We start from the raw sequence: 13,366 nt of genomic DNA, 5'->3' as shown, positions 1-13,366 counted from the left end.
ACTGCGTCATTCCAAAGCTCTTATACATTCCACGCTCTTCTTAAAACATGCTTTGGTTCGAAAGTTTATCTCCACACAGCCTTAAATCCACAGCTTAAGTCCTTAAAACAACATTTCTGACTCATAAGGGGAGGGGATTCTTGTTTAATCACATAAGAAAAGAAAGGAAAGTTTTTTTTCCCTCCCCCATCAGTCATTTGCCGTACCGTGTCTTGGCGTATCTTCTCATGATTATTCTTGTCTTGTTTTATCAGAGATCTCTTCTGTCAGCAGTCTTTACTCCCCCTTCTTCCTTGAGATATGTGCAATTCGCCTCATCCAAATTGTTTCTTTTGAAGTTCTTGCAGCTAGTGGCGCGAATCAGGGACGGCGTCCAGGAGTGCCAAAATCCCACAGGAGGGCTTTGTGCCTAGTGCCCCCATCCCCACAAATTCAGGGGTGGTATAAGGCACAGCAGGCAAGGGCCGCCCCACCACCATCCTGGGGGGGGGGGTTAGGGAGGCTAATTACCCCCATCATAGCCTCCAAATTACCTCGTGTGGGTCGGAGAGATGTTATTGTCAGCCATCTTCCGATGCGCCCCCTAGTGGCCCCCCAAACTTTCATCACTTCAAATTGGTGGAAACTTTCATTGTTATTATGATTCAACTTGTAGCATTCCAATGAAGGGTGCTATATAAATTTAAGCTGGGAGGAGCCTCTGGCTTAACTCATTTTATTATTCTTACTAATATTAATAAGTAATAAAATATGAATTTGGGGGAGGGGAATACATTACATTAGTGTCCAGTCATTGCATTTCTATAGGATTTTTCATTTCAATCAATCAAATCTTTATTACAGTAGTAGACCAGCATCAGTAGAGTGGGGTACAATCATTTTCAGTCTGTAAAACGTTTTGGAAAGCAAAAAAAAGTATTTAACACAAAGTATATATAAAAGTCTAAAAGAAGGGTTTAGGAGCATTAAACGGATGTGGAAGAGCATAAAAGGTTAGTATATAAAGACTATGGCCACCAATTTACAGAGCACTCTGATATGAGTGTTCATTAAATCTAGCATAATAATAGTAATGAAAAGGTGTTGCAATGGAGGAGTGCAGGGAAAAGAAAACTCCTTGCACTCATTCTTTCTTGCTAAAGAATTAAAAGATTTCTCTGCTTTTCTCCTTCTTTTTCCCTTGGGTGGTGTGTTCAGCGGTCACCCTCAGGGGAAACAGGTCCCCCCCCCCCTTGGAGGAAATGGACTGATCGGAACCTGGCTGTGACATCGGCTCAGAATCCCAGCCTCACTTTACAGTTGAGGCCAACAGCCTTTGGGTGGTTTCTCTGCAAGTGAATCAGAAAAAACTCTTATTGGACACCGAAAAAGCAAAGTCTGAAGACTGATGTCTGGAGAAATGGTGAGGGGACCAGCAGGAAACTGCTAAGGGAGTTTTGAGTCCTTTTATTCTGTTGCAGTTGCAGAGAAAGGAGGGTGGGGGGTGGGGGGGTGGGGTCCGCCCCAGGTGTCATCACTGAGGGGGGTGGGAAAAGGACATAAAGCCGAGTTTAAAATAAAAATAAAAATTGGGCTCACCAAACCTTTTAGTTGAGTCAAAAAACGCGGCTGGCACTGGGCGCCGCATCGCGGGGGCTGGCACTTACCGGGGGGGTGTGTGTGTGCAGAGTGCCTGATCCACGCATCTCTCCTGGGGGTGACTTGGTGGCTTGGGCCCCTGCAGGCTGGGTGCTGCCTGAAACAGAAGCGTGGGGCTTGCGTCTGCCCCCTGCCTCTCCCTCAGCCGCCCTACAGCTGGGGGGGAGGCAGAGGATAGGCTCCAGAAAGCCCACAGGACCCCCGCGTTGAACCGGGCACCCAAGCAGCTGGCTATACCCCTGTTCTGTTGTTTGAATTATGGGTGCCTTGAGAGTGAATGTGCTGTGCTTGCTGCCCCACTCGTCCTGATGGACCAGCCCCCCATGGCGCCAGGGCTGTAGGGCTTCCCTGGCTAGCGACTCAATGTGGGCAAGAGAGTTTCCCTTCTGGGTTCCTCTCTCATTTTGGGATGCTCTCTTTCTCCTCTCTCCCCACCGTCAACTCTGGGGTCCTGTCTCTGCTAGCAGTCAGCCACCGAGGAGGACATTCTCAATGTCAAGGAGGACGAAGGAAAAGGCGAGGAGGAGACCGCAAAACGGCTGGATCTCCTCAGCCCTGACTGGGTAGGTGGCCGTGGCCTAAGTGGTGATTGGCAGAAGGGGAGGGAAGCATATCAACCGCAGAATGGAACTGTTGTTTCAGTTATGGGTGCCTTGAGTTTTAACGTTTGGTTGCGTTTTTTAATTGCTCGTTTTTTGCATCTTTTCCTTGCAGGTTCCAAGTATGTCACCATTTTCTAGTGTTTCCTCCCTGTCCTCCCTGGATTCCCTTTGGGACTCCCTCAATGAGGTACGTAGCAGACAGAGCAGGAGGGAAGCCCTGCTGAGCTGGAGAACCCTGAGGCTGGGGAGGAGGAGGAGGAGGAGGAAGCCGGCTGGCCGGTTAGGCCACCTTCTGGACTGGTCGTGAGCAAGGGGGCACGCAGGCAGGGGGCTGCTGGGGGCAGATGGGCTTGCTGCCCCACTTGTCCTGATGGACCAGCCCCCCATGGCGCCAGGGCTGTAGGGCTTCCCTGGCTAGCGACTCAATGTGGGTTCCTGTCTCATTCTGGGCTCCTCTCTTTCTCCCCTCTCCCCACCACCAATGCCACCACCTCTGGGGTCCTGTCTCTGCTGGCAGGCAGCCTCTGAAGTGGCTATCGAGGAGGAAGAGCCACAGGAAGTACCAGAGAGCCCCCCAGAGGAGGACGGGGAGGCCCTTTATTTGCCGTGCACCCCACCTGGAGAACACCTGGAGGCAAGCGTAATCGAGGTCAGACGAAACATACATTCATTCATGTCATATGAAAAGCTTCCCTGAACAGGGCTGTCTTCACATGTCTTCTAAAAGTCAGATAGTTGTTTATTTCTTTGACATCTGGCGGGAGGGCGTTCCACTGGGCGGGTGCCACTACCGAGAAGGCCCTCTGCCTGGTTCCCTGTAACTTCACTTATCGCAGTGGGGAACCGCCAGAAGGCCCTCAGCACTGGATCTCAGAACGATGGGGGTGGAGATAATTCTCCTGGGTTGCTTTTGGTTTGGTGTTTGTTTTGTAAGATATCTCTTTTGAATGCGTTTCCAGGTGGCTCCTGCCAAATGAAGTTATTAATTGCAAAGTGGGTTTGGCGATAATAAAACCATGTTGGCACTTTGCAAAGCCGGTTCTCTCTGGGGTTTTCCTGCCTCCTATACCTTCCCCCCACCCTCTTGTTCTTGGTTTTGTGTCTCGTTGAGATCTCTCCAAGGCTGACCACATGAGAACTTGGGAGAGGAGTGTTCCCTCCTGACTACAACCCTTTCATATAACGCCTTGCCCCCAAAAAGAAAAGGAGGGATTATGACAGCCTGCCACCACACAGGCCCTTCTCCTTCACAAACGGTCTGGAGGCAGCAACACAAGAAGGGGCCTTTTCTGTGGTGGCTCCCCACTTGCGGAATGCTCTTCCCAGGGAGGCTCATCTGGCATCTTCATTATGTATCTTTAGGTGCCAAGCAAAGACGTTTCTCTAGAACAGAGCTTTCCAAACTGTGTGCTCCTCCCAGGGCTGGAAAAGGGCTAGTTGAACTGAATCCCTGTGTTGCGAAATGAGGCATGTCTCCAAAGTGTGTCACCAACATGGAAAGTTCTGCTCTAGAACCAGCCTTGGGCTAATTGGCCAACGCATGGCATTTTCAACATGCTTGTGGATTGGGAGGCTGGCTTATGAGTTCGTTTTTGTTTTTAATACATATGTTGTGTTTTTATTTTGTATTTTTATGCTGTAAGCCGCCCTGACAGCTTCAGATGAAGGACGGCGTACGGATTTAATCAATCAATTGTTTGTTTGTTTGATTGATTGATTAATGATTGCGGCATTTTCCCAGAATCTGGAGGTGAATTGTTTACTTTTCTCACAGGACTGTGAGGAAGAGAGGCCTCCGAAGACCCCCACTTGCCTGGGTTCCATCATCTCCCGGATTCGCAAGATCTTCAGAAGAGCGCTGCCGCCAGCACCACCAGTGCCACCAGAGCAACCCAATACAAGAGGCAGCAGTGGGGTGCAGGGGGAAAGGAGGCCACTCTGCACGTGGCTCAGGCGCTGGATGCGGCAGCATCGCAGCTGTGTCCACCCTGAACCAAGATGAGGAGGAGTTGGGAGGCTTGCACCGATCCGCCCAGGGGATTTTGCCACCCCCCCCTGGGATGACACTCGGGGCGATACCCCCCCCCCCACACCCCACCTTCCTCCGCCAGTGGTGGCAGGGGAAGTAGCACCTGGAGGCGCCCGAGTCCCTAAGGGACATTTCCTTTCTGTTGTCCTTGCACAGGTCTTAATCCTTGTGGTCCAAACTGGAGAGGAGGAATAAAAGATCTGAGCGCGGAGGCAAGCGGGGCGAGAAACCCAACCCCATGTGGCCCTACGCTGGCGTCCCACACGGCCAGCCCCAGTCCTAGAGCCCGACACCTTTTGAGATTGCGGAGCAGAACGGAGAAGACAGCGGGCAAAGGGTGGACGGCGAAGGAGAAGTGCGAGAGAACGACAGCGTCTACGGTGGCGGAGGAGAAGGAGAAGGCAGGACTGAGAGGGGAACGATCCTGGAAGGTGGCTTGAAAAGAAAGGGCAATATGGCGTAGGAAAACTGCTAGCTCACGCTGCCCATGCCCAAAGGAGGAGGAGGAAAGAAAGGAGGAAAGCAAGCGAGCAAGAAGGGACAGCTAAAGAAAGAACTGAGAAAAGAGACAGTGAGACCTTCTGGGGGTCAAAGAAATTACAATAAGAAGGAAACTGAGAGTTTTTAGGTTGCGCTCCGCGGCAACCTGGAAGTAACAAAACGAAATTTAAAGTTTACCTTAAGAATTGTTGTAAAATTGATGAGTGCTAAAATGTCAAGGTTAAGAAAATATAGAATTACAGCTGTAAATTGATTAAGTAATGGAAGAAAGGGGGGGGGAGAAAATGAGTAATCAGTCAATTGAAGCGAGGGGTTGCTGAAGAAATTTTGAAATAGGGATGCAGAAGGGGGAGGTATGGGGAAGTCGGGGAAGTAAGGTTTATGAAAAAGAGGTTGTGAAATTATACGTGTTTATATGTTTGTGTGTTTATGTATTGTTTATTGTATTGTTTTTTATTTATGTTGGAAAATTAATAAAAATTTATATATATAAAAAAAGGAAGTAACAAAACGCATTATTTCCGGGTTTTGCCATTCGCGCAAACGCTCAAAATGATGTCACGCACATGCATGGAAGCAGCGAATCGCGACCAGCACACGTGCAGACGTGGGTTGCGTTCGCTTCAGGATGCAAAGGGGGCTCCGGAACGGATCCCGTTCGCATCCAGAGGTACCACTGTATACTAATGGGAGACTTAAATGGAGTTACATCGTTAGAGATGGGAGTTATTTGCCCAATCAAGTGGGGCATGGATTTTATGAAACAGATCAAACAAACAAACAAACAAATATTGATAAAGAATAATAAAGCTGCTAGAATGCTAGCCTGGCTTGTGCACAGACAATTTGTTTATGAGTAGAGAAGTTTCTGCTCAAAGACGGGGAGCAAGTTGGTTCCATGTGCAACAGAAGCTCACCTTCCCCAAAACATGTCAAAGGGCAAAAGGTTTAAGGCTCAGAGCAACCTTTCTCCCCTCCACCAACCCCAGAGAGCTTCCCTCTGTTGGAGAAGCCTTTCAAAGATGGGGTGGAAATTCACTTGAAGTGGCTCCGAAGCCACCAAGGTGCTACTTCCCTTCAGGGGGAGAACCAGAAGAGAGTGGCAGGAATCAAGCAGCCCAGACCCACCCATAGCGGCCAGAGGGTGGGCTTGAGAAAACCCTCCCCATCGCAGGTTCCACCAGTCTCTGTTTCTAGAAGCCGCCAGGAAACAAAATCCCACCGCCATGTATCCCGTTCACAGTACTGAGGATGGCATTTCTCTGCATTCTCCATTTTTTTTATTTTTTTAAATTTACTTATTGACTCTATATAAAGCCCTATGCCTGGAGGTCTCAGGGTGGTTCAGAGAGCAAAATCAAAATATAAAACCACAATATATATAATCAAAATAAAAACAACAACCCAATAACAGCCTCTGCCCTCCCAAAAAACCCCACATTTTAAAAGGGCTTAGGATGCCTGGGATACAAGGCTGGGACTCCCACATCTGGCTGTTGTCCATCCCTGACTCTCCCACCTCATATGAATCATAGAATGGGAGACTTGGAAAGGGACCCCAAGGTCCTCTAGTCCAACCCTCTGCAATGCAGGAATCTCAGCTAAAGAATCCCAACAGATGGCCATCCACCCTCTGCTTCAAAACCTCCAAGGAAGGAGAGTCCATGGTCGGATCCAGCTCCTTCTTTGGTCCTTGGGAGCAAAGTTCAGGCCAAACTTCCAACTTCCAAACACACCCCTGTCCATCATGTTTTTCTCCAGCTCTGCACCTGCCACTTGAGCCATTCAAGACTTCAGAAAGTTATTGTGGTGAAACTTATTCCACTTGGAATAATCAAAATTATAGTCATCTCATCTTCTGAAAGCTCAGGAGATATTTCTGTAGATTGCATGAGCCTCGGAAAGCAACATGACAATATTAATTGCGCTGTGTCTGGGAAAGAAAAAGTTGGTGCCGAGAATATTTCCTGTGTTGGAGACAGACTGAGTCAAGATGCAGAGCTGGCAAAAGAGGGGTGTGCCTGCCTTGTGCTTCCGAGCTCCAAAGGTATAGTTGAAAACCACCCAGATTGGGAAAGCCCACCCAGTCTGGTCTTGCAAGAGTCTTTGGGTTCTTCTGCTTCGCCTCCTTGGCAAGTAAGAGGAGGAGGAGGCAGAGCCAGAATGAGATCCCTGCTCCTTCTGTTGCTGCTTCTGCTGCTCATGATGCCCTTTGGAGTCTGCGGGAACCCAAGACTTGGGAGGGACCTGGAGGGATCTCACCTGAAGCATCCATGACACACGGTCACCTTCGGAGGGAGACTGTTCCACTGCTCAACAGCTCTGTGTGCATCAAAGCTCCGGTCATGGAGCAGAGATTTCCAAATTTTTGTTCTATGCTAGACAGGTTTGATATTAGTGTGAAAGGATAAATAAATACTAATCTTTGTGGATCATATAATGTTTCCTCCCCCCCATTCATATGAATATCAGTTTCACTCTTTTTAAAGAATTCATTTATTGCAGGGAAACTAGGTCCTGCTTTCAAACATTGTCTTTCCTGTGACGTTTGGTGGAGGAAGGAGAGCAATGGGGACACGCAAGGCTACAACCGTGGCAGGTATTTCCTTCCCCTTTTTGCAACCTGCAGTCCACACAGATGCCGATCTTGACTGGGGATAGACCTGTAAAATAACATAGTTACTATTAGTACTAGTAATAGAAGCATACAGCCCAACATTTCTCTGATGAAAATAGAGACGTCCCATTCCATAACGATAATCACTGGGCAACAATTTTTTACTTTTTGAATGTTGTCTAGATTTCTACAACTGCTTTAGGGTATTTTTGCACTGCTGAATCAGGAAATGGCATACGTTTATCTCCATCAGGTCAGGGTTTTGTGCTATGTTGATTTGAAAAAAATCAGATCTTGTGACAAAATCAATTACATTTTTGTGGCATTATCGGCTGATTTTTGTCAACACATATCATCCTAAATATGTTTTTAAGAGAATAAAAATGTTTTTCCAACAACATATATTGATTACCTGATAGAAACATCGATTACTGTAAACTGAATGGTGGGCATTGATAAAGGTAAGTACACGTAAATTGCATGTTGCTTCACCATTTTTCAAACTTCAGGGCTTGAACTTCTTGGAACTCCTGGAATGCTCAGCGGCAGGGAGGTCTCTCTTCAGAGTCCAACAGTAGTCAGCCATTATGACTGCGTCCCAGCGACCCTGATACCTGGTCTCCATCTCTTTCATGTCCTGATGGAATCTCTCCCCCTGCTCGTCACTCATTGAACCCAGGTTCTCAGGAAACCGGTCCATATGTGAAAATAGGTAGTCCATCTTGACGCTCATGTTGCAGCCCAGGTTTCTGAAAGCAGTCAGCATGTTGTTGACAAATTCTGCGTAGTTTCTGGCCTTATTGTTGCCAAGAAAGTTATTCACTACCAGAACAAATGCCTTCCACGCTTCCAGTTCCACTTTGTTCATTGAGTTTCCGAACTCTGGATCTCTGATGAGCTGACGGATCTGAGGACTGTCAAAGATGCCAGCTTTCAACTTCTCCATGGTCAATCCTGGAAAAGCCTGGCACAAGTAAGTGAATCAGTCACCATCCTTGTCCAGAGCCTTGGTGAACTGCTTGATTAAGCCGAGCTTGATGTGCAGCGGTGGGAAGAGTATTCTGTCTCTGTCCACCAGAGGGTCGTTGAAGACGTTCCTTTCTTTGCAAGGCACTAATTCCTCCCGCACAGGCCAGTCCTTCTTCGTGTAATGCTGAGCACGGTCCCTACTATCCCACATGCACAGAAAACATCGGTACTGGTTGCCGTTCTTTAGCAGAACACATTTCAGTGATCACTTGCTGCTGTCAATGAACAGTCTCCAATCTTTGGGTTCGTACTGTGGCACTCCAAGCTTGAGCAGAAGCTGCGCAATATCTGCACAGTACACCAAGTCCTTCTCTTCCGAGAAAAAACGGAGGTACTCTTGATGCCTGTTGCAGAAGAAGCTGATGCAAGCACTGTCAGAGAGGTTTTTTTCCTTCAGTCTGGATGCCAACAGTTCGGCAGAGTCCTTTGACAAGCTGAGGTCGCGAACTAGATCATTCAACTCCTTTTGGGAAAATGGATGTGGAGCATCATCTTCAAGAACCACTTCTTCTTCATGTCCTTCAACACTGGAGGCATCTTCGTCACTAATGTCAGGAAGTTCTCCAAAGATAGGCACTGGAATTTCATCACAATGAGCTACAGGACGATGTGCTGATTGAAGATCAGGATACTTGAGGCTGCTCCAGTTCTTTCTGTTGATCCCAGTCACATCAACAGCACAGAAGTAGCAGTCAGTGACATGGTTTGTCGGCTCCCTCCAGACCATGGGAATTCCAAAGTTCAGACTCCTCTTGCCATTGGTCCACCCACGAAGAGTCTCTGTGCATGCCTTGCACACCATGTGTGGCGCCCAAGCTTTATCCTGGTCACCAAGTTTAATACCAAAATAACTTTATGCTTTGCCGCACCAATTTATGGAAGATTTCAAGGTTTTATGACTTCAAACTGATCCCTTTTCGACATAATCACCCAGAACTATTGGACCTGAATACTTCTTGTCATTAAAATAATCATTTCCAATCAAAACAATTATTTGACATGGCATTTTACCCCCACCAACTTCTTCTAAAATGCTCCACACAAGCGTACATGTGAACAAAAACGTAAAAAAATGACATGTGGCCATAGCTCAAAAACTTGACCTGATTGAACAAAACCAATGTGATTTTTGGATTCAGTGCATCAGATTCGTTCTAAATCAACTGAAAAAACGCAGACAACAAATTTGTTGTTGACCAGTGTTTACTGTTGATATCCAGAGCTTTTTAAAGGCGGAACTCATTGAAACTCAGTTTTGGCACCTCTCAGGGGGGTGCCATAGAAAAATAGCACTCTTTATACCCCACACGTCTTTTTGGGTTGCCTCAGCACTCTGGGCAGCTCCCAACATAAAGAAATTCATACTAAAATATTAAACATAATAAAAATTCCCGATATAGGATTGGACGCCTTGTGGGTCGGATAACTCCACATCTGCCAACATTTCTCCAATGAAAATAGGGACATTCTAAGCAAAGTTGGGAAATTCCAGGATCAAATGAAAAACTGTCTCTAATTCAGGGACATCCCGGGAAAATTGGGGCACTTGCAGGGTCTTTAGTAATAAAAATGGCTGAATAGGAATTCCAGTCTACATGAGATACACGCAGCCCCAAATCATAAGAGGTTGAAGTGAGTAGGACTGAGATATCCATCTTGGCTTCCCGTTTTCTTAATGCTGGTGTTTTCCCCTGCCATTCCAGCTTCACCCTTTCTTAAGAGAAATCCAGTGCCTGAATACTTCCAGAGGCAGACTGTGCTTGGATGAGAACTGGGAGCTACCAGCGGACTTTGATATTGTGAACTGGGTGATGTTTCCCAATATCTCTTATGACATTGTGAAAATTGGGAATATAAGGAGAGAGACGTCTGCTGGAATAAAGTTCACCATTAACCCAGAAGCCATTGAGTGGCCCAAGAAATTCAATAAGGTAGGGTAAATCACAAAGGGAGAAGGCTAGGAGATGATTATTATGTTTTTCCTTAAACAACCGCTGAAAAATGACCATATCAGGATATCAGGTTGACCAATGGTGTCTTGACCGTCAATAACAGCTGCAACCACCACTCTTTCTTTTCACAGCAGCTGAGATAGGAGGTAAATTTGGGGTGCTCAAAGAAAGGATAGAGCACAGAGGTCCTCAGAGAAGACACCAGAATCTTCGACAGAAAGGACTACGTAGATAAGAAGAAAAGGGAAAGCCCCTAGTAAAAGTGAACTATTGGGTTTTCATACATGCAGAAGGATGGAAAGTAATTTATTTTAGAAATGATAATTACTGATTTATTGTGGATATTTTAAATTTATGGAGTAAGCTCACTTGTAGATGTTGCAAATGTTAAACTATTGTATGTGCAGAAATTGAGAAGTGCACGGCTGTTGGTGAAGGATGAGAAGTTAAAAAAAAAACCCTATTGTAATATAAGGTTAATGTTAAGGAATGGCATATGAACTAGAAATAACTAGGACATTCATCAGCAATAAGAGGAAACCTTGCATGCCTCAAAAACAGAGTGAGGGAAACCAATATTTGGAAAAGTTATATTAAATTTGTCTTAATTAGTGATTGAGAGATTATCCGAATCCTGAACTTTGGGGAAATCACATTTTAGACTCTATTGCCATTTTCTTTGAAGATTTATTAAGCAGGGAAGCAGGTAAACGGAGAAGAGGAATCAGAGGCCTGTGGCGCAAACCTCAGTTGTCCTGAACGAATTATGAAGAACAAGATATTCTGGTCACCCCAATGGTCAGTGGGGGGTTGAAAGGACCCTGATGAGGGGTCAAAGGCTGCAGCCCAAAGATCCGTTTGAATTCACTCTATGAGGGAGTAACATACAAACAAATACTCCTAACTGTTCCCCTTTCTTGCACCTTCTTGTCTTTCAGGTTAGGCCGTGCCTCGTTCCAGGTGTAATGAAAAATGTCGACCTGGATATGCCAAGGTGGTTCTAGAAGGAAAGCCCATTTGCTGCTATGCTTGTGCTCGGTGTGCGGAAGGGACCTTCTCCGCCCAGGAAGGTGGGTGACGCCAAGGGGGAAGGTATTTCTGGAGAGAGTAAACACAGGGCAGTAATCCAGTCTCGCCCACTTTTTGTGAGATTTCTGCAGACATTGGGGAATGTGGCTCCTTCCTCAACGTCTTTACAATCACCTTCATTACATCCTGGAAGAGAGTTGAAAGGAATGACCATAAGGAAGAAATCTCTAGGATTTCTTCAAAATGTAATCGAGTTCAGATCATCAGGGATGTAAGTGATGTTGCAGCCACTCTTTTTCTCTTCCCCAGATGCAGAACATTGCACCAAATGCTCAGAAGATCACCATTCAAACAAGGACAGAGATCAATGTGTCCCCAAGATTACCACCTTCCTGGCTTATGAAGAAAATTTGGGAATGGTTTTAGCTTCCGTTGCCCTCTTCTTATCTATAACAGCAGGCACTGTGTTGGGAATCTTCATTAAATACAAGGAAACTCCCATAGTCAAAGCCAACAACCGGGACCTTTCCTACATCCTCCTCGTCTCCCTCCTGCTTTCCTTTTTGTCCTCCTTCCTCTTCATCGGGCGCCCAAGGAAAGAGACCTGCCTTCTCCGACAAACGGCCTTCAGCATCATCTTCTCAGCTGCTGTTTCTTCTGTCTTGGCAAAGACCATCACGGTGGTGCTGGCCTTTCTGGCCACAAAGCCCGGGAACAGGGTGAGGAGATGGCTGGGCAAGAGTCTGGCCAACTCCATTGTCATCTCCTGTTCTGGGGGGCAAGTTCTCATCTGCACCATCTGACTGGGCTCTTCTCCCCCATTCCCAGAGCCCGACATGCGCTCCCAGGTGGAAGAGATCATCCTGCAATGCAACGAAGGGTCTGTGGCCATGTTTTACGTTGCCCTCGGCTACCTGGGCTTCTTGGCTGCCACCTGCTTCACGGTGGCTTTCCTAGCCAGGAAGCTGCCCGGCTCCTTCAACGAAGCCAAGCTGATCACCTTCAGCATGCTGGTCTTCTGCAGTGTTTGGGTGTCTTTTGTGCCCACCTACCTGAGCACCAAGGGCAAGTACATGGTGGCCGTGCAGATCTTCTCTATGTTGGCCTCCAGTGCTGGGCTTCTGGGCTGCATCTTCCTTCCCAAGTGCTACATGATTGTGCTGAGGCCTGATCTGAACACAAAGGAGCACCTGACAACCAGAAATTAAGGGGACATCTGATTCTTAAAATAGTCCATGTTCCTGATGTCCAGAAGTGCATAAAGGAAACACACATACTCATCCATGTTGCTCCTTTTCCACCTCTGAAAGAGATTGTGTTCCTTCTTAGCCCAGGTTTTGTGTAGTCCTGTTCACATGAACCGTAAGATGGGAGGAAATGTTTTGCTACCTTGCTTTGCCAGTGACTACAATGAGTCCTGGTGTACTGCCCTTAGTTTGTAAACTATTATCTTTTAATAATTTTAAAAAGATTTAAAAGGTTTTTGAGTCTGTTTGCTTTGTCATGACTACCTATTAAGCATATCAATTCTAATATTCCACAATACTGTTTGGTTATGCCAGTTCTATGTATTCACTTTTCTATGCTCCATTTCCCACATTTATGCACTATCATTCATAAGCTCACTTCACATCATTTCATTCTCCTAAGCTTTGTAAATCAATAAACTGAGAAATTCATTTAAGACATCTTCCATAGTCTGTTGGTTTAATTTCTGTATTGTGTAAGCTCTGCTCCCTGTTCCAACGAGTAGCAACTGATCTTAGCCAAGCCTTGACTGGGATCCAATGAATTTTATTGCACTGGACTCCGGCGCTCACGAGAGTGGCAGGCCGCCTACGCCAATCTGGGCGAGTCATTGTGAAAGGAGGTGGGGCGAGTAGAGCTGGGGAAGGCAATCGGTCGCGAAAGGCAGCAGTGGAAAGCGGGGAGAGGTGGGGCGGGGTTTAGTGGAGAGTGGTCACGCCCA

At 46.7% G+C, this 13,366-nt stretch overlaps 1 protein-coding gene across 1 annotated transcript; it reads left to right on the top strand.

The window, feature by feature from the left end:
- Positions 1-2,083: 2,083 nt before the first annotated feature.
- LOC114588357 (uncharacterized) lies at positions 2,084-4,260 on the top strand. Its single transcript, XM_077935672.1, has 4 exons — positions 2,084-2,201; positions 2,353-2,427; positions 2,758-2,889; positions 4,015-4,260. Exons 2-4 carry the CDS (start codon positions 2,362-2,364, stop codon positions 4,240-4,242), a joined length of 426 nt encoding a protein of 141 aa, XP_077791798.1. The 5' UTR covers positions 2,084-2,201; positions 2,353-2,361; the 3' UTR covers positions 4,243-4,260.
- The last annotated feature ends 9,106 nt before the right edge of the window (positions 4,261-13,366 follow it).

This window comes from Podarcis muralis, chromosome 10 (genome assembly GCF_964188315.1).
Source record: "Podarcis muralis chromosome 10, rPodMur119.hap1.1, whole genome shotgun sequence".
Lineage (NCBI taxonomy): Eukaryota > Metazoa > Chordata > Lepidosauria > Squamata > Lacertidae > Podarcis > Podarcis muralis.
The sequence above is the reverse complement of the archived record's forward strand: the minus strand, read 5'-3'. Positions and strand labels throughout refer to the sequence as shown.